The 21995-nt window shown below is 39.9% G+C and overlaps 1 protein-coding gene across 1 annotated transcript; it reads left to right on the top strand.

Annotated features, from left to right (window-relative positions):
- Positions 1 to 741: 741 nt before the first annotated feature.
- On the top strand, positions 742 to 20730 carry hsf2 (heat shock transcription factor 2). The gene is made up of 12 exons (XM_026142399.1): positions 742 to 1046; positions 1443 to 1551; positions 7126 to 7253; positions 8569 to 8693; positions 9445 to 9520; positions 9964 to 10025; positions 11243 to 11321; positions 12617 to 12747; positions 13890 to 14177; positions 17715 to 17817; positions 18651 to 18717; positions 19400 to 20730. Exons 1-12 carry the CDS (start codon positions 954 to 956, stop codon positions 19732 to 19734), a joined length of 1596 nt encoding a protein of 531 aa, XP_025998184.1. The 5' UTR covers positions 742 to 953; the 3' UTR covers positions 19735 to 20730.
- Positions 20731 to 21995: the final 1265 nt, after the last annotated feature.

Here is a 21995-nt window from a genome sequence, read left to right as displayed (position 1 = left end):
GCACATAACGTCCTTATAAAATATGATGTAATGCTGTAGATTAATCAAGTACATAACTTCCATCCATCCATTCTCTTCCACTTATCCATTTCATGGTCACAACTGGAGCCTATCCCAGCTGCCATAAGGTCAGAGGTGGGGTGCACCCTGGACAGCTCGCCGTATAAACATCTACTCCAATAATATGCAACAACCACAGTAGTACTATTAATCAAAATACACCATGTTTCATGACACTTATTCATTTATTCTCAGGTACATTCTGGTACTGATACCAGAATGTACTTTGATTTTCTTTTTTGTTTGTGAATGAATGAATAACTTTTCATTGCTCTTTAAGGAAATCTCCTCTCAGAACAGTAGTGACACACACACACTACAACTGTCTGTAAATTGTGCTACATTTGTATAGTGCATGGTTCTTTGTTATTTTATCTGCACGATATAAGTACAACAGTTATTTGATCTTTTTCACCACTACCTGCATTCCAAATATTGCAGGTGTGTGGTGGTTGTGAAACATGTATGCCAGCGATCCATCCTGACCACCCCACTGAGAATTTCCTGGCTCCGCCGCTGGATTGCACGTGAGCACGGGCTGGGTGATCCCCGCACCCTCCCCGTCCTATCGGAAACGTGTACATGGACGGACACGTTTGCGGGACCAATCGAGATTTCCGAGTAGAGTCTGGAACCCCCCCTTAAAAAAGTAAACGATGGACTTGACGGAGACCGATGTGCAAAGCCTCTCTTTTGTTTGCATGAAACTCCACGTGAGAAGGCTTACGTAAAATCGTTTTTGACCAATCAGCTCCTGCTTACTAGAACCGGAAGTTGTACGCCATTGGCGTTTTCCTTAAAGCAAGACTTGACCAGCGTTTTTATAGGCTACAAAACAAACCTTATATTACGGTTTTTAAATTTCGAAGTGTACCTGTCGTTAAATTGGCAATATGAAACACAACTCGAATGTCCCAGCTTTCCTCACTAAATTGTGGACGTTGGTCGAGGACACAGACACCAATGAATTTATTTGCTGGAGTCAGGTAAAGTTAAAGCTGCATACAGCTAGCATGCTAGTTTTAAATGCCAAAGCAAACAAAACATTTAGCTAGCGAGAATAACCTTAATTTAAAAAACGGTAATCAAAATTAACAACAGGATGTGATCATCCTTGATTTTCATAACATGTATTCGACAAATTGCATTGTGCAAAGCTAAAAACAAACTATTAGCTAGCCAGTAATTTTTCTTTGCTGCGTGTCTGCTGCTTAGCTAGCCTACGCATACAGAACCAGTCCCTGCATGCGAGGATCAGTTTCAAATTTTGGCCTCTACAGGTTGATAATTGTGTTTGTGTGTAATTACGTACACGCTAAAATAGTTCCAGTTGTCCTTGAAGGTGCGTTCTCACTGTCGTAGTGTTGATTTTTTTTTTCCAGGAGGGCAACAGCTTTCTAGTTTTGGATGAGCAGCGCTTCGCCAAAGAGATCCTCCCCAAGTTTTTCAAGCACAATAACATGGCCAGTTTCATCAGGCAGCTCAACATGTGTAAGAATGCTTTCGTTACCTCATCTTGGTCTGTAGCTGTCAAAGCAAACGCATTCTGCTTCTGAAAGGTGTCCTTTTTTCTGCTGAAGAAGTTTGTTTGAATTTGGCTTTTTGTGTATTAGACAGCTACGCAGGTGCTTTGTAAGTAGTAACACACATGTCAGTTCACTTCATTCATTTCTGTGCAAAGATCACAATCAGGTTATTGTTTAAACACCCATCCACTAGACCACCTAGCAAAAATGCATGGACAATATCAAGACCGCCATTGATTACAACTAATTTGCAGATTACTTTCACAGTTGTTTGTTATATGCCTTTGTTTTTTCACATTTTAAGTTATTATAGTCAGATTTAGGGTGGGAACCATGGAGTAGGCTGCGATACATCAACTTATGTCCTGTGGCATTTATCAGAGTCACATGCCATGGTCGTAATAAAGCTGTTGGCTTCACTACAAGTGTAGCATGAGCTTCAGTCTTTCAGATACTCCATGCACCTTGTTGGTGAAGTTGTCCCTGAAACTGTTGTTCTGTGACATATCACAATAGCTTTATGACGGCATTCCGTTTGTCCTCCTTTTTTGTAGGTACCCCCTTATAAAGGTTAATGAAGTGTTAAGTAAGTGAAACTGATAGGGTAGTGTTTTTAGAGCAGTTGCATTAAAAAAAAACAACAACGTATTTTGCTTCATCTTATCCATGACCTTCAGGGCTCGCAAAATTTCAAAATCCCTGGTAGCCCTTCGGGCAGGGACTCTTCAATTTTGGTAGCCCAAAATAAATTTAAGTAGCCCAAATAAAAAAGAGAGCAATTTTTTGATTGTTTTGTTTCCTTTACAATATTATACATTAAAGTATAATATTGTAAAGGAAACAAAACATTAATCAAAAAATTGTTGAAACACAAATTACAACATTGTATAAAAATTACAATCATCAACTCAAATACTTGGTTCTAATTGAACAGAAACTTCTATGAACTTGTAAGAACTGTGTAGGACATGAATCAGTCTGTGTCAGATCCTGAATTTGAAATTTCCACTGAAGTCACGGGTAAGAGGCAAGTGGAACCAAGATCTAGGCCATTTGCTTTTTGAAGTTTGCAAAGACTGCTAAATTTTGCCAGTGGTAGTTCACTCTTTGCAACATAGTACGCTGTTTTAAACTGATTTTCAGGTTTATTTTTAGTATGTTATTTGCAATTGGTGTTTGTTCTGGGAAAGATATTGCAGACTGAGCAATAATGCATTTCTTGCATTTCTCATGGGTTCTAATGGGGGCCTTTCTTAAAATGACTGGTCCCAGTAACAAAGGCGCTTGTCGACTCAGAAATCGAGGGAAAACCAACAACACACCCGGCAGAACATTATGTTATTTACACGGGTGCACATAAGTGGTCCGCATGTGCGCATTTGCTGTCAAAATAAAAGAAGCGCACCAGATAAGAAGTTGCAACGTGCGTTTGCGTCCATATAAAAAGCACTGTTTTTGTCCGCTAGAGTGGGATTTTCACGGCACATTCTGCACCACATCTCTGTGCGTTCATCGTTTGTTTGAAGCCAGCTCACCTCCTGCAACCACTTTTCCGAGAATACGTGCTTCTTTTGTGGTTCGGACTCCTTCTGACATTTCTTTGGAGGTGGAGGAACATCACAGTAATTGCTTAAATGACTTCGGTCGTTGCTGTGCTTTTTGGAAGTCGAATTTCCCAGAGGAATCCACCCGAGGGATTAATAAAGTTCTATCTTATCTTATCTTATCTTATCTTATCTTATCTTATCTTATCTTATCTTATCTTATCTTATCTTATCTTATCTTATCTTATCTTGTCTTATCTTATCTTAAAGGAGCTTCTTCGATATCTTTAAGAGTTCTAAACAAATGTCTGTCCTCCTCCAGAAAATCCTGTGTACGCAAACACGCGTTGCAACTTCTTATCTTGTGCGCATTTTTTATTTTGACAGCGAATGCGCACCTGCGGACCACTTATGTGCACCCCTGGTTATTTAGCTCGTCATATTGCAGCCACAGAAATTCTTTTGTCCATGAAACCATAAAGCTGCACTTTCTTTTTGCCTTATAGTCTGATTTGTCATAACTTTTCCGTTTTGTGGTAAGCTTTTCTTTGGCTGTCACTTCTTCACCCTGACCTGTCTTATTTGGCTCAGCAGAACTAAAATATATATCCTGCTGCTTTTACACACGCACTCACATAACGCTCAGCGATTCTCTGTGCACATGTTTAAGCTGCGGGAGATTTCACTTGTCATGTTTGCATAGTAAGCTAACGATTGATAAGACGATGTCAGAGGAATTGGTGCACAAATTATCGTCATTCACCAAACAGTACTGTCGCTCTCTATACACAGTTCGCGCAATTGCAAAGTGAAAGCAAAAAACAAGCGCAAATTCAAACGCGATTTCAATATGTCACATATTGACAGTGGCTCACCGATGCCAATGACATAATTACCCAGCTACATTTCCGAAAGAATGCAAAAGCATTGACATATATTTTTCCTTCCTACAATAGCCCAACGGGCAGGGCAGAGAGAGATTTTGGTAGCCCGACTGGAAAAATCGCTAGCCCTGGGACGTCGGGCTAGCGATTTTGCGAGCCCTGACCTTATTGCAAAAGCAATCAGTATGATGTATTATTTCACTCCTAGTCTCATTTCCTTATCACTTGGGATAATTTTAGAGACTGCTGGATAGTATAGTAACCACATGGCATATTGCAAGTATTACCTGCTTCCTAGGAGACAATCTATTCAGTGCCATGCTCAGTCACTGGCTAGTGTGCCAGTCTGCATGGGCACGATACTAATTCCAAGTAAGCACTTACAGCAGAGCAGAAATGCATTATATCCGAACCAGTCCATTTACTATGTATAGCTACTTACTGTAAAGAATTAACACTGTAAACTAGAGCAGGGCGATATGGCCAAAAGTATTTATCACGATATATATTTGAAAATTTGCAATAACGATATAACTGACGATATAATTGATGCGAGACAAAATACAACTCCACAACATTACTAGCACAAAAAGACAACCTTCCATTTATTTCCACTTAAACAAGAAGCTGGTTTTTATGTACATTAAAGCTTTATAAAAATGTAACAGTGCAAATGCAAATTCCTTGCTGAAAGTTTAACCAAAAGGCATTTCCAGTAGAAATGGGCTGACATATCCTGAGCATAACCATGTATAATATCCACTGAAGTTAAAAAGAGGTGCTTTGCAACATTAAACTGCAGTGTGCAGTACGTATTTTTCGGACCATAAGGTGCACGGGATTATAAGGCACATTAAGCGAAACAAAGCAGTCAGATAAATCAAACTTTATTAAACTCATTCTTCTTGCTTCCTCCACTTCTGTACCATTGATTCATTAATGTTGAATTCTCTGGCAGCTGCGCTATTCCCATGTTGTTGCAGTATATTAATGGCTAACCTCGTATTGTGGATGAATTATCTCAGTTGTTCTCCTGACTGAAGTTTGGTCCATTTACAGCATCCTGCCATGCGATTGCATTTGTCTCTAACTATCAGGAACTTTAACGTTAACTTTTATAAGTGGAAAAGTGTTAGTGTTCGTCCTCCAGCTTCACTGTTTATGTTATGCTAACATAGCTGTGTCGCTAGCGATCACGTAGCACATCATTATATACCAGTTAGCCCAACTTCAGTAACCCTACAAACGTCACTGCTGTTTAGTTTCCTGTCTTCATTTATGTTGGAAGTGATAGCAGAGCTGTACGTTTGAATTTTTTCAGAAATCTCTCAGTCAGAACATGCTATATCATGCTTAGGTAACTAGCGAGCTAAGTTCCGCTAGCTTCCTGCTAACTTCTAACTCCGTTAAATGTAATAAATTTTGTTTTCATGGATGCCTGGAAGTTAAACTTCATAGTTACACCTGGTAAAGCAGCAATGCTGATCGTTTTATTAAAGATGAAAGAATTTAGACAGTTTTTAACTCTCAGTGATGCTGCAGTGTTCGTTTGACCTGAAGCATACGGAGTTTAGGACTCAGATTACTACCAGACTAAAGAGCATCTTAGTCCGACAAATACGACAATAACAACGGCCGCTTGCATGTTCTGCAAAAAAATGTGCTTTGTCGTGTATCTGACGGACAAACACCAAACCAGTTCCACATCACTGAAGTTGCACCATTTTTACAAACCAATTCTGGTTCATCTGTTTCACTCAACAATCGGCCATGTGCGTATGAAAACAAAGGCACTGCGCATGCGCGTTTTACTCATTTCATTTTCCTATCATTGCCTAACATTATACCGGTATTACCGTGAACGGTATAATATGGCCCAGCCCTAGTGTAAACTCACCTTTTACGTTTTAAATTCAGGATGCGGTTGTTCTGCACCAATGTAACAATAAAATTGGCTAGAATCACGGGACTACAGCAGGCACTGTGTGACAGTTCTGTGACTCCCATTTTCAGCATTTCTACCAATTCTTTCTGAACAGTTTTGTCTTTTATGTTTTGTCTTTTAACCTGTAGGGCAGGGCATGTTTCTAAATGCCATTGTATTCAGGGTTAGGCCATAGTACCTGGTACCAGGTACTAAAATAGTACCTCCAAAGTGATCTGAGAAGGTACTGAAATCTGGTGTAAAAAGACTCCATGCCACCCATTGGCTAATCAGTGGCGTCACTCGATGAGTCATGAGAGAGTCTTGTTCTCAAAAATCAAAGCTGCCATTTTTGAAACCCAGCAACAAGGAAAATGGCAAGAAAAACAATGCTGTGGTCATCTGACAAAAAGCCACATAGCGAGCAGCAGGTAACTCATCGCCTCGACGTCCACCTTTGTTGTAGCGTTTGTGTCGCATACTAATAACATCAAGGGACGCTTGGCCGTGTTGCTGTAACAACAACCAGCCATTGGGTTGTAATGTGCCATATGGCCATTGTCAGCGTTCCATCAGGGCGCACCGTTTGACCATCAGTTTCCATCACGTGGTCAAAGGCTGAGTGTATCATCCATGGAGTGAATTATTGGAACTGGGCGGGTCTCCTGTGGGTTTCAGTGGTGGCTCTTCCCCTGAGCGAGTGTCCTCGGGTCACTTGTCCAGTTTTCTCAAATTTAGATTTTTTTTTTTTTTTTTATTCTTAAAAGAAATGCTGCACCCGATCCTGCCAACTTTTCAGCTCATAGCTCTTTGAGAATCACCTTCATATAGTAAAAATATTTTGTCTTTCAAACTGTTAACTTTTAATAAATTCAACAAAATTTTATTTTATTTCTATCGTCCAAATCACAGCAGCACTTGCTTTTGTTTTTATACTGTAAGGTAAATACCTTAGAATAATAGGGTAATTAGTGGAGCTCCCACCAGGCATCGAGTCAGTCACGTGACTACAAGCTATGGACTTAGAGGGGGCAAAAGTCACAAAACACTGAAATCTATGATATAATTTTAAGTTTTTGGTTTTTGATCGTATGACTGTACAAGTGTCAGTATACTGTATATATACTTGAAATCCAGGGTCAATTGATTGTTTGTTTTTCTTCCCTGTTCTTTGTGTCTGTGTGTAGATGGATTCCGTAAGGTGATGCACATTGATACAGGCATTGTGAAACAGGAGAGAGACGGTCCAGTGGAATTTCAGCACCCCTACTTCAGACAAGGACAAGATGATCTGTTGGAGAACATCAAGAGGAAGGTGGTGTCTTCCACCATTGTGTCATGTAAAAATGTAGCTAAAGTTACCCCCATGATTCAGACAGCTGCCAGTATCTATGAGTCCCAAACCTTGATGACTTAAAAAATTGATTGTTGTTTGTCAAAAACATCCTCCTGCTCCTTGGAAACCTCCTGACCTTCACCATCATATTTTTCAAATGTATACAATTTCATTAGGAGTCTAAATGTAAGATGCAAATGACAGCTTCCATTGTCTTCTAGTTAGGTTGAGAGAAGACACTTTCAAGTTTGTCAGGGAATTTGTTTTAGTCCATTTGAAATTGTGTGCTTCTTACTGATAAACTGAGGCTGCTGAACTACAGTTCCATGATATGAGAGTTCTGACATTTTTCCACTAACTGTAAAACAGTGAAGAGTAACATAAGAGGGTATAATCCTTAGTAGCATAAGGAACAAACGTTTTTACCCTTCAGCTGTGAAAAGCTCATGTGATATTGTCACCCTGCGGGGCAGGCTGGCAACATGGACACGCCAATTTGTGAATGCAATAACCCAAGAAGGAAGTCACCTAGGGTTTTGAAATTGATGCCATAGATGCATCTACTAAAAATCATGGAGCAGTTAAAATCTTAGTGACCTCGACCTCAAGGTCAAGGTCAGAATTCAAGTTTTCTGAAAATCAGGTGATTGCTAACAAAGCGATGTAAGATTTTGAAATTGATACCATAGGTGCATCTACTAGGAGGCTGAGGAGTACCGCTGGCCAGCACCCATGTTTTGTTTTTTTCCTGATCTCTGGGGGATTTCCAGAAAATGGTAATGCAACGTGCAGCCAGACTCTGATAGTGTAGAAAGAGGCGCTGGTGTGAATGAGGCAAGTTGTGTTTTTGAGTGCTCGGGGTAGAAAAGCGCTATATAAGAACCAGTCCATTTCCATTTATCATACACAACCATGTGTTAAGAAGCTCCAGTCGATTGAAATGCTGCCTTGTTTTAGGAAGTAAATATGGAACAAAGTATTTTGCAAACCATTTCCTTTTTTTCTGAATCAAAAAATGATTTTCAGTCAGAAAATTCAAATGTCATTCCAAAATTTTTTTTTTTTTTTTACATTTAGCCTATACCACAGTCACATTTGGACCCCTCTATTTGTTTAGTGTCATTACAAGGACGACAGTAACAACTGTTACTTCGCAAATAGTCTCAGCTGTGCTAAATCATCTCAGAGAGAGTTTGTTGATGAAACCATCTGCTCAGTCTTCTGATCCATTGTGGCAGATCACAACTTTGCTGTCCTTTAAGCACAAGACTTAGTCATGCTTTATGTTTTTCAGGTTTCTAATGCTCGACCAGAGGACAACAAGATTCGACAGGAAGACCTGACCAAGATTTTGGCAAGTGTTCAAAGTGTTCACAGCAAACAGGAGAACATCGATGCCCTGTTGGCAACACTCAAGAGGTGAGTGTAGGGCTTTAAACCAACAGATGCAAACCAACACATCTGGAGAAGTTGCATGTAAAGGTTTTGGTCAGTAAATAGTCATTTGTATTTCTTATTGTTATTGGTATCATTTTTTTAACACAACAAAAATACAGAAACCTATCACACCTGACACTATGTATGTTCTGAACAGGTCACCGTCAATCACAGAGCTTGGTCGTGTAGCCTGCTGGATGAAGTGGTAGTTACATGTTAAAGTAACACCCAACTAAATAACAGGTTTCTCACCAGAAAGTTAAATTGTTCCATCCACTTTTAAAACATTGTTTCTTTTTTGCACATTGGCAGTGTTTCAAAGTGAACATCTCAATGGCCATTGCGCATAAAAGCCTGTAATTTTCACTCGTCTTTCCTGCTATCAAAATGCACCAGGACCTGTCATTTAGGAGAAATAAGTCAAAAAATATACCTTTGAGATATTCCTGTTTGTGCCAGAACAAAGGCATGAAAACACATCTCTTAAAGTGTTTTATATTTGAAGTTAAAATAGATAAACTATATATGTTCCATTAAAATTGTTATGCAGATCAGAGAGAGTTGAGCAGTAAGCTCGTGCTGATTTGAGATGTAATAACCCGATTGTGTTTGATCAGTGTATCAGGAAGGAATTCTTACATGAATGCAAGACTGTGTAATCGAATACTGAATCTTACAGGTGACAGCTGGTCCTGTAGTCCAATCTGTTGACTGCAAAAATCGTATTTTTCAGAGAGAACGAGTCTCTGTGGCGAGAGTTATCAGATCTGAGACAGAAACATGCCCACCAACAACAGCTCATCAAAAAGGTCAGCAGTCATATGATTTGGAACTGTATTCATAAGTTATGATTGTATCTTCATTAGATTATACTGAATTTAAAGTTGAACTTCTTTTGTAATAAATGTCATAATATTATGCCTTATTATTCATGTTATGTTGTTGATATGTTATTATCACTAAAGCACTTCTGGATGGATGCAAACTGCATTTCATTGCCCTGTACCTGTGCATGTGCAATGACAATAAAGTTGAATTCTATTCTATTCTATTCTATTAAAAGACTCTTTCTAATTACTTGGTACATTGAAAGCTAAACAAGTTTTTTAGTGATTTATCCCGTTTCTTTTACCACCTAATTTTTCAGCAGCCAGACGTAAAACCTTTATCAGCATGTATTAAAAATACAGAGATGAAAAGCGATGAAGTGTTCATGTCAGGCTTGAATTTTTCATACTGGTCTTTTTTTCAGTTGCTCCATTTTATTGTTACATTGGTGCAGAACAACCGCATCCTGAATTTAAAACGTAAAAGGTGAGTTTACAGTGTTAATTCTTTACAGTAAGTAGCTATACATAGTAAATGGACTGGTTCTGATTTAATGCATTTCTGCTCTGCTGTAAGTGCTTACTTGGAATTAGTATCTTGCCCATGCAGACTGGCACAGTAAGGAATCAAACCACAAACCTTCTGATTAGTAGATGACCACCCCTATACTAATAAGTTGCCAAAAACCTTGTGTGTTAAAGATAAATAAATAGTAACAAAAGTAACGGTCAAGATGTAATTTAGGGAGGGGAAAAAAACTGTGTGGTAAGCGGTAAGTAAGACTGCTCGTGGATAAAGTACCCTTACTGTTTCCAGTAAGGGTCCCCAGGCTAGGATCCTGTGGTACTTACAGATACAGACAGACTGGTGATGGCTAACCAACTGGAGACACCAGTGGTGGGCAAGCAGACGACTAATCCTGTAGTGATGTTGACTACTGAGGACAGACACCCTCTCTACTTTTAGGATTAGGCTTAAAACTTTCCATTTTGACAGTATACAATAGTAAGGGCTGGATCAGGTGATCCTGAATCCTTCCTTAGTTAAGCTGCTAAAGGTCTAGGCTGCTGGGGGATTCCCATGATGCAGGGTTTCTTTTTGACTAAACTCACTATGTGTTTATACACCTCTACATTTAATTATTAGTTATATTCATCTTTGGTCTTCATATTGTCTTCATCCCCTCATCCCAACCGGTCGCAGCAGATGGCCACACCTCCCTGAGCCTGGTTTTGCTGGAGTTTTCTGCCCGTTAATAGGGAGTTTTTCTTTCCCACTGTTTCAAAGGGCTTTGCTCAAAGGGGGTTATATGATTGTTGGGGTTTTCTTTGTATTATTGTAGGGCATTTATACTTACTGTACAAGGCGCCTCGAGGCAAAAGAAAATTGAATTACATTTTGGAAGTGGGGTTGTCAGTTTTATGTAAGGCGTATGTGATAAAAATAATTCACTAGTATAACACTAATATCATACTAATAAAGTTACTGTTGTAGGTGTTTCAAAGTGTAACTTTTTGTGAGTTTAAATTATACAAATGATAAAGCTGCTTTTTTATTGATTACTAGTGACATAAAATATTAGTTTGGTTTTCAACAAAGGGTTGGCCATTAAATACAATGGTACAACAAATAAGAACTTTTAACAATAAAGATGTTTTCCAAAGGACTACCATATCACAGTTTTTGTCTTTGTTTTTAAACAGGCCCATTCTTATGAATGGCAATGGGAAGAAGCCCAAATTCATTCACCAGATCTATGATGACAAAGTGTGTGTTGAACAGGTCAGTAAAGAATGGTTACTGTTCACATTATGCTTTTCAAAAGTATTTTTTTTAAGTGCTGCCTTAAATAAATTAGAAGTCTAGTGATACCAGAAATGTTTCCTGTATGATTACCAATACAGTAACTCTGAACTCAATACCCAACTTTGTACCACAGCAGAAAAATGAAAATTTCTATAATGTTAGCCATTGCAAATATTTTATCTAACTGAACATAATTAATTTTACAATCACAATGGTAACGTGTATTTCAGGATAACAACACCAAGTACTATCTCATTAACAAGTCAATCACGAGCTGCTGCTCTTGTGGGTCTCTTTAATATGTAGTTTTTTTATGTGGCTGGCCTTAGTCTTCAGCATGTTGCTGTAGCTGATTTGCAGCAACTAACCAAACCAAAGCAATACAAGACAAGCGACTGGCTTCCTGTGTTGACACAGGTTCTTGGCATTTAGTTTGAAAGTCCTGATTGTAATTCAATTAATCTGATGGTCTGATTAATTTAGAGAGGTACTGAGTTTTTCCATGTAAGAATGAATGTATTTATTAACTTTTTGGTAAAATTAGAGTAAGAGAAGTATATTTATAACTACAAGCCTCATTCATCCATTCACAAATCCTGTCATACAGGCACTTCATTCTCTGTCCAAGTACTTTGCCAAGCACACAAACACTCACACTCACTATAAACTGATGCTTTGGGGTAGTTCAGGGACTCAAACTAGAGGAGCCAGACTGAATCACTCACCTTCTAATTTAATAGAAAGTGTGCTGGACGTCCTGAGCAGTAGTCACACTAAATGATCAAATACAAATTCAAAACAGTTTGTTTTATTTATTTTTTTTGGGATGGATCCCAGTTTTGCTGTTCTTTGCATACTAAGGTTTTAAGTTGTATTTGTAGATGCAGTGAAGAACTCTGCCCCTGACCGTTGGTCACAGATGTGCTTGTGCAGGCAGTGATTGCCACAGCAGAACTGTCTACTCTTGAGGCTGTGGCTCTAAGTGCCTAAAGTTATTGACTATTCAAAATTTGCTTTTATATTTTTCTCTGCGTACAGATTTCATTCATCTAAGACTATGAACAACAGATGATGATATTCCCAAATTCTTTGCAATTTAAAGTTGAAATGTTCCGCTTTAAGGGTTTTGTTCACCTTGCCGTGCGTGCGTGCGTGCGTGCGTGCGTGCGTGGTCCTAAAGTTGAGCATTGGCATGTTGATTATATCATCTTGTAAGAGCTCTGTAAACAATCTTTTCTAAAGTCATGAATCTCTCTGTGCCCCGTGTTAAGTCCTCTGTCAGTAGTATCAATGGCGTAAAGGGTTCTGAGCTGTCTGATGATGTCATTATCTGTGACTTGCCTGAGAATGATGGAGAGGTAACGTCGGAGATCACAGAAGAGTCACAAGCCTACGAGCAAGGGTAAGACGATTTACCTAAGACTTCTTGAAAGGCATTAGCATTCTGCCCTTATAACATCAGATGGTAACATCTTAACAGCTGTAGTAGAGGTGTGCTTTGCTCTGTCAAGTGCCTTTGAAGATGTTGAATTGGTACTCCAACCTGCTACACTGAACAATGGAATAGTCAGTTTGCATCAATACAATCTATATAGTGTCATTACATGACATGTTGCTACCAAACAAGACCCATCATACTTGCTGAGCTCTTTGTAGCTGTGAAGTAGTTACAGTGGTGTGAAAAACTATTTGATTCCCCCCCAATTTTTTTTTTTTGTTTGTTTGTTTGTTTGTTTTTTTAAATATGTTTGTCACACTTAAAGTGTAAAGAGTGATGCACCATTGCATGCATCAATTACATCCTTTGGTGGACATAAATGATTCCCCAAATACTTATTTGGGAAACTAAAAAAGCAGTTCTGCATGGCATGATCGCTTCATATGCATCAAATAAAAAACACACCAAACAAGAAATCAAATGTGAAGCACAAAATGACAGAACTATAAATCTATTTGCAACCAATCAGTTTGAAAAAGCTTTGTGAAATAAGGAAAATAATTTGGAATTAAACTCATTGTTAAAAATGAGGTCCACAGATTCCAGTACAATTAGGAAAAACAGGTAAATACCTAGCAAATCTTTCTGATGTATTTCTGTTCCTTCGCGGGCCCTTGGATCAGTCGACCAGCTGCTTTTGGTTGTCCCAAAAATTGAGGTTTTTCACTTGTGGCTCGTTTTCACCTCGTCCTGTTTTCCTTTTTGTATGTCCTTGTCTTGTGTTATTGTTGCTTTGCTAAAAAAAAATTTTTTAAATAATGATAATAAATTTTAAAAAGAGGAAAACAACACACTTCACTTTCAACATTTGTTCATTTTTCAATTCAATACAGGTTTGAAATAATTTGCATATTATTGCAACATTGTGGTGTTAATTTTCCCACTAAATATTTTACTTTAAAGACTGGTGATGTATATGGCAACCAGTGCCATAAAGTCTTTGCCAGTTAAGTAAAATGACAATACACTGACTTTAGAAAGTTGTGTTTAGGTTAAGTTTTAAATATATTCATATAGTTAAATATATTCTATATGTTTTCCTTCAGCGATGTCGAAATTGTGGAAGTAGAGCTCGAGAGCTGTCCAGTGCTTCCAGCTGAAACAGAGGTGTGCACCACCATTACAGAAGGCCTCAAACACACTGAAGCTGTGTCGGCAGCCGCAGCAGATGACGGTCAGAGGAGCAGCACTCTAGACAGCAGTGGAACAACTAGTAGTGCCCTACAGCTTAATAAACCCTCAGTGCTGAGTCTTGAGGACCCCGTGAAAATGATGGATTCCATCTTGAATGAGAATGGAGCAGCAATATCACAGAACATCAACCTGTTGGGGAAGTAAGTTTGAACCGAAATTCTCACTGAATATTGATGCTTCATTGGTTGTTTAGATTGTGAGACTTTTATTTTCAAATAAGACTATCGATGCCTTTCAGATGTTAACAAAACATTTAAATGGAGCACTGAGCTGATGTGGAACTGATGGCTGACTGGTTACACTGAGGTCATCCCTTGGTTATAAGATACTCTGTGACCCAGATCCTTCTGTGTGAAAAACTGATCTTCCAAACTACGCGGGGGATCATCGTAGTGTAATGCATAGTCAGTTAAACTGGTGTGTGAATATGGGTCACTCTAATGTTGTTGGACCCTTGTGGCCCTCGTGAGTCTTTTACTGATGATTTGGTAAGAAACATGAATGTTAGTAGCCAGGTAGAGGTCATTTTGTCGGCCTCTGGCAGTGCTCCTCCTGTTCTTTGCACAAAGAAGCAGACATTGGTCTTGCCGTTGGATAGATGCTTTTTTTGGGGGGGGGGGGCTGTCTTTTGTTATCTTGTGCACATTCTTGAGATTATGCTGGGTGACATCAAAATGTCTTGTGATGGTGTATATAAAGATGAGACAGCACTTTTACTGGGCTGCAGGTACCGTCTCATGCTACAAGTAGTGAAATGGACACTTAACAAGAAGCAGAACTCAAGTAAAATTAGTCGGGAAGGATGGTCTGTGTCTACCACCTGTAAAACCACCTTGTTGGGGTTGTCTTGTGCACTTGTTAAGAAGTACAGCAAGCTGTCTATACCTGAGGACTTGGAAGCTGCCAAACAAACACTCACAGGCTTTGCCACCTGCTTGAAGAAGCGGAGAGATGGTCACCAGGAGAATAAACCAGATATTCTCCACTGGCCATCCAATAGCTGGCATTTTGGCTAAGTCTCAAATATGTTCAAAGGATGGCTAGAGGGCAAAGGAGCACGATACTGGGTTTTTTTCTCACCAGTAGCTCTGACGTCACATGTAAACTGTAGATAGAGGCTGGGGTTAACCACACCAGGCAAGACCCCAGGAGCAGGCTGTGCAAAAATAGCTAAATAGTTGACACACAACTGGATGTTTCCACGGGACAGTGATCACTACGTTTCTGAAATATGTAAACTACGCTTTAAAGCTAGGTCTGCCCCAGGTAATCAAATAATTTAAATGAACTCTGGAATTCTGCTAGCCAAATATCGAGTAGCCTAATATCAAGTGAGAACTACACGAGAAGTTACATTTAAAAGCTATCATTGGATTACATGTGCAGTATCAAATGCACCCTTCCCATGTTTGTAACATGTAATGTCTTAGCTTTAACAAGGCGTTATAGAAATGTCCATGTGGAGGCCAAAAAAAGTCTTTCGTTTTCTGCCTGCTAGTTATTTATACTGGGTTTCTTTAGCTGTTTACCAGCTAAAGTTCCCACGGCACATTGTAAAAACATCCCTCTGGCCAGACATGATCATTATTTCTGATGCCTCAAAACATCTGATCATGCTGGAACTCACAGTGCCCTGGTAAGAGCAGATTCAAGAGGCCAACGAGAGAAAGCGTGCAAAGTACCAGGAACTAGTGCAGGACTGCAGGGGAAGGGGCTGCAAGACTTTCTATGAGTAGGGATGGGTACCGGTGTCCGGTGCCGTTCTGACATAAACGGTAGTAACCAGACCGAAAAGCAGCGTACATTTCGGTGCTTTATTTCGGTGCTTTTTTTTTTCCTGAGCTGTGATACACTTCTAGCCAATAATTTTACGTTTCCGAGGATAGTAGGCGGGGCCAGGTACGTACGTTCTGTTAGAGCAGAGCTACAGATTAAAATGTCCAAGGCAAAGCGGTCAAAAGTCTGGCTGTACTTCACAGCAAAATATGCAAACTCAGCAGCCTGCAACAAGTGCTTTAAGCTGATACTGTGATACTGTCAAAGGAGGTAACACCTCGAATCCGATGAAACACCTGGCGACGCATAGCGTTTTTTTTAAAAGCCCAGAAATGCGCCGTATGATAGCTTGCTGCCAGACCTCACACCGAGCGCATCTACTGTGCGTGGGTTGCCTGTTATCTGACCCGGAGTTAGCAATATCCCCCAAAAACCCCGAAGAGGAGAGTCCTGGCCCCGAGCCCTGCCAGTGTAGCAGAAATGATGACGGATGATGATGCAGCGGCAGCCGTTCTTCTCTGCGTGAGTAGCTTAATGTTCGTGTGTAATTTACGTTGAGTAGGCTAACCACGTTATTACATTAATGCATGTAAGGTGAACTAGCAAACATCATCATAGCTACATCCGGCTGTCTTCTTGTTTGATGGCAGATACTCCCTTCACCCTGGCCAAAAAGGCTAAAATGACCAAAGAAAAAGTGGAAAACAGTTAAACATGAGAGCTTTAGGACAAAGTTTGTGTTTTTTCCATTGTTTAAGCACTGCTTCCAGCCAAGAGTGATGCCATATATGCCCCATAGCTGCAGAAAAGGCTAACATTGTTATCTTTTTACAAAAAACCAGCTGAACATGAGAGGTTTTTGGACCAATTTTGTGTTCTCCATTCTTTAAGCACCGGTTTGAGCACCGTTTGAGCACCGGCACCGTTTCAAAAGTACCGATTTGGCACCGGTATCGGATAAAACCTAAACGATACCCATCCCTATCTATGAGCCCATAGAAGTGGGTTGTAGGGGCTTTGCAGGACAATCACTCTGCAAAGTCCTGGGCCGACTGGGAGTGGCTGGGGCAGCCAAGAAGAGGGCTATCCAGGCTGTGAACAAAGCGGCAGAGAAAGCCACAAGGTGGCTGTGGATTGAGAGGGCTGATCCATGGGCAGCTACTGGTACCAAGTTGGGGCCTGATCACCCCCGGCTGGGTCGCCTGGGCGAGGGTGTATGATGTTGCGAGACCTGAAACACCTGAGGATACATCACAGAAGATGCGTACCAGTGCATCCAGGAGATGTCTTGCATAGCCAGCCTGTCCTTGGATTAGCCACTTAGTTCTCCAAACCCTTTCACTACAACAGTACCACTTTCTGCAAGGCAGCACAAATCACAGATTGTTTTTGGCAAGCCATATAAACTTTCACTGGAAATCAGTTATGGTTAATGTCATGTGTTAGACTGGTCAGGCACAGTTTCCCAAGAACACTGATTACACTGAACCTTATCTTAGCTAATTAGCACATACCCTTGCTCTGACCTTCCAAGCTGGATTGACCCATCCATACTGACAGTATATGTTGCTGTGTTTATGCTGTCTGTACAGAGTCATGGAAGCAACATTGTAAGGGGGCTGATTATGCACAAGATGCATATGTAACATTGTAAAAGCATTGCATGTGCGTTGCTGTTTTTAGTATTTTAAATACTTTGCTGTGTGCTGTGTGCTGTGTGCAGTATGCGAACCACAAATTCCCCAAATTCTAGACAGCTGAACAGGCATGTAGTACATTTAAGTGTCTAGTGCTGTCACATTTTAACTCTACAACTCCATGTTGGTCATGTGATCATGTGAATATGGTGTTCCATTTCATTCATTTTATTTAACGTGTGTGAATTTGTCTTTTTTTGTTAGGGTGGAACTCATGGACTATCTGGATAGTATTGACTGCAGTCTAGAGGACTTCCAGGCCATGCTTTATGGAAAACAGTGTGGCATTGATTTTGATACTCAAGAGGTAAGATAGCATTATACACACACACATCATAAACACCCACTTAGGTCATTGGTGGTTTCTAGCCTTAGTCAAACTGATCAGATGTGTTATCCAAAACTGGATAAGCTGACCATTGGTACTTCCACTGCTATAAAGGTAATGTAATGGGAGTATTTTGAGGTAAAAATATGGAAGGAGCCACCCATTCATTTTCTGCTGCCTGTCCATCCCTGGGACGCAGGAAAGCCAAACCTACCTCTCCCCATCAACCTCCTCCAAGCTCTTCTGGGGGAGGGGGCGCTGAGGCATTCCCAAGTTGGCTGAGACATAGTCTTGCCAGTGTGTCTCCTCTTAGTTTCGACATGCCTGAATCACCTCACCTAAGAGGTGGTTCTAGTCAAGTGTCTGACTCTGTTATCTCAGGGCTTTCAATTGGAGGGAGGACTTTTGTTTTAAGTCCTTCCTGAATGACCAAGCTGCTAACCTCTTCACTATCTGGCCTAGATACTCTACAGAGCAAGCTTCTTTTTCTCTGCTTGTATCAACAATCTCATTCTTTTAGTCACTACCAAAAAGCCATGGCCATAGATGAGAGTGGCAACATAGATTGACTGGTAAACTAATAGCATCGATTGCACACTCGGCAAGAAGAGACTGCAGCTGCACCAGTCTGCACGTGCCAGTTTTCTTCTCAGAGACACTTGCAAGTGTTCCACATATGGCAGCAGCTCATTCCCTGTCTGTAAGAATATTTGTTCTTGAACATGTAAATCTGTTCTCTAACTTCTAATTTACATCTATGCTGTTAGCTTTTGTCTGTTTTAAAGCTTCTGTCTTGTGATGTCACCCTTCAGGAGAATGTGCCCTCCAAAGGGAGCACAGCAGAGGTGAGCAAAGGGAAGAGTGAGGAAGATAACACAGGTAAGGATAAACTACACAATGAACCAAAGATAGTTTTAAATTAGCCATTGGATATATTGCAAATCCAAAAGGTACTGCTGAAATGAGTTAGATGCATATGGATGTCATTATTTTCTAAATTACAATACAACAGATGTACAGTAACTATGTACTTTCAGTATCCTGTAGGCAATTACTGATTGTTAATGCTATAAAGTCGTCACTGTTTTGTGCTGTAAATCTGTAATACAGACTGTTATAAGCAGTTACAAGCAAAACAATCTTCCTAAGATTAGTACTTAATTTGGTATGATACTACTGAAACATTACACTTTATTAGGGTTAATGATACTTCATATAATGCCATTTAAGCTTTTATTTCCCACACTGTGGTGTGAACTTGCTGGTTTTATTTAATAAGCAGCTGATTAAGATTTGGAGTAATATCTAAAATTACAATTAATTAACAACTCTCTCTACCTGCAACATTGTGTCTCCAAATCGGCGTCAGAGAGCAGACATTCAAATATTTCACAAGTTTAGTTAGTGTTGATTGTTTGAAGCTCTTTTCTTTATGACATGAGCAGATGATCATTAATGTTATGTTGTTAATAAAGTTAGGAAAAGTAAAGGATGTTTCACGTGTTTTTCTTCATTGAACCAGATATATTTAAAGTTTGTTTTTTGTTGCTCCCCCCACAAGATAAGCAGCTGATCCAGTACACCACCTGCCCTCTGTTGGCTTTCCTCGATGGCTGTATTCCTCCTCCAGACCTGGATCTAGCCATAGACGGCAGCAACACAGGCTCCTCAAGCACCCAACATGAGCCTTCTTCCAGCTCTGTGGCTTCTATTGATGCTGAGAAGTCATCAGAGATAGTGGACACCAGCTTGGAGTCGAAGCAGGCACATCGCAGCTCGCTGATTCGCCTGGAGCCCCTGACAGAGGCAGAAGCTAGTGAGGAGACCCTGTTCTACCTATGTGAACTGAGTCCTGCTGGGCCTGAAGCTGATTCAGTTCAGCTTAGCAGAGTGTGAACACCGAGACTGCTTCAATCACAGACTGTATCCCTCAGTTATGTTAATACTTCCTCTCATCTCTGGAGTTCTTTTAAACAGCAGAAAATGAAGCAAAAATCTTCGCGGCTGTAGTTTGGACACATTTTTAGATTTATGACTTTGGCTTTGGGTAATAGTCAGTCACTCAAAAGTCACATCTGATTACTCCATACTCATTCTCTTTGTGTTCTGTAAGGAAAACAATCCAGGAAAATCCTGGAAGGTGTGTTCGTCATCTGTGGGAGGGGCACAAAGAGCTAAATGAACTTCCACATTTCTGAAACTTGATCATTTTACTTTCAAGTTCTAGAACTTGAATTTTTTTTTCAAATCAAAGGTCTCAAATGTAAAAATAAGGCACAAAGTGGAGGCATTGTAATCACTTGTGTATAAGCTCTGTTCATCTCTGTGCTGCTGGATCCACAGACAGAAGAATACATTGGCTTTCGTTCCATCTCCTTCAGCGTCTTTGTAGTCTAAAGAAAACTGCTTCAGTTTTGCTTCTACAACTTTAGTGAGGATGAACAGTAAACTGTTGTATATAATTTAATAATCTATTTATTCTAGTTTTTGTTTATATTTGGCTTAATGTTTGTGCACAGAGCTTAGACTTTTCATTAAGCAACATTCCTGCGGATTGTGTTTTGTTTAGGGAACACCTCGGAAAGTAACTTGTACATTTACATTCAGTTGAATTCTGGAGGACTGGGGCAAACACTGGATTAAAAACGGAAACAGAGGATAATATTCAATCCTTCAGTCAGCTCATAGTTTTCATTCTCAGAACTGCAGACAGAAAAAATCTTGATGATAATATGTGAGTGGCTTTAGCATGTGTGCATGCTACAGATATGATAGATGTGGAAAGAATGCGCTGTGTCCACCCGACCACACACGAGACATACAAAATATATATTGCGAAATCTGTCCTGCATTCCTTTAGCAGTATATAACAATAAAGTTGAGTTGTTGTAAGTGTCAGTGTGTTTTTTGGAACGGTGGTCATAGATCATAGAGAAGTTTGATTTCTGTTTTATCATCACCCGGCCGGGCAGACAGTAGCTCCAAAATGAGGCACAGTACAGTTGGTGCTCCTACTACAAATTCAGTGACAGAGGTCAAGTTTTCTGAACATTTTGTGAATGTGCTAACTGAAGAAAGAAGCCACCTACCATTTTTAAATTTATACCTTATTTATTGGGAGACTGAGGGCCAGCAGCATTTTAACCTTTTAGCATTTTGTACACAATAAGACAAATAAGAATATGAGAAAAGTAGAAATGATCATTGATTTCAGGAAGAAATCAATTATATCCTGGCATTGACTGTCAAGCGGTTTTCTGTTGAGAGGCTCTCAGACTTCTGCTTTTTGGGAGTTAAGGTCAGGGAGGACCTGATCTGGGAAATGCATACTGCTTGGCTAGTGAAGATACCATGCTAATACCATGCTTCTGTTGTGCTGAGAATTGCACCTAAGTTTTCTTCAGTGTTTCTTTGCTACAATAACAACTATTCTGATTCTGAAAGAGTGTAGGTGTTCAATAGCACCATCTGCTGGATTAAATATTCATTGCAGGCAACCTGGATAAAGCTTAGAGACTAAACTACAACATCTGGACTAAATGAGTGATGAATGGTCTTTACATAACCAGCAGATGATGAAATAGAAGTGTATATATTCACATTAATTAGATGAGAACTACATATGATTGACTAATAGTCTGTCAAATGCTAAATTTACTGATCTTTTTTGTAAGCAAGTATAAGTGGGAACACAGGAAATAGAAGTGCTTGTGACAGTGGGAGTGTTTGTGTATTTGTATCTGAGGGCAGAAGGCACGGTTTACAAATTTTTCTACAGAATGAGAGGTTTTAGTAACATCAAAATTTAAAGCAAATCTGTAGAGGTACAGGTAAATGTTTCTGATACTCCCAGTATACTAGAGGATCCTGTGTTCTGGATATGTTGCTCTCTGAGAGATATTGCTGGACTTGGGTGATGGCATTAGTAGTTGCTTCGGAGTTCTTCCACAACAAGCTAAAAAGTAAGCACTAAAGGCTGTCTCCTATCATCTTAGTTGTGCTTTCTACACAATTCGGCACCTCACTGCAGTATGACACAGCAGCTGCACCAGTCTCATGGTTTTTCTTAAAGCGATGGTAAATGGCCTGTATTTATATAGCGCTTTACTAGTCCCTAAGGACCCCAAAGCACTTTACATATCCAGTCATCCACCCAT

The sequence above is a fragment of the Astatotilapia calliptera genome, chromosome 15, assembly GCF_900246225.1.
Source record: "Astatotilapia calliptera chromosome 15, fAstCal1.2, whole genome shotgun sequence".
NCBI lineage: Eukaryota > Metazoa > Chordata > Actinopteri > Cichliformes > Cichlidae > Astatotilapia > Astatotilapia calliptera.
The sequence above is the reverse complement of the archived record's forward strand: the minus strand, read 5'-3'. Positions and strand labels throughout refer to the sequence as shown.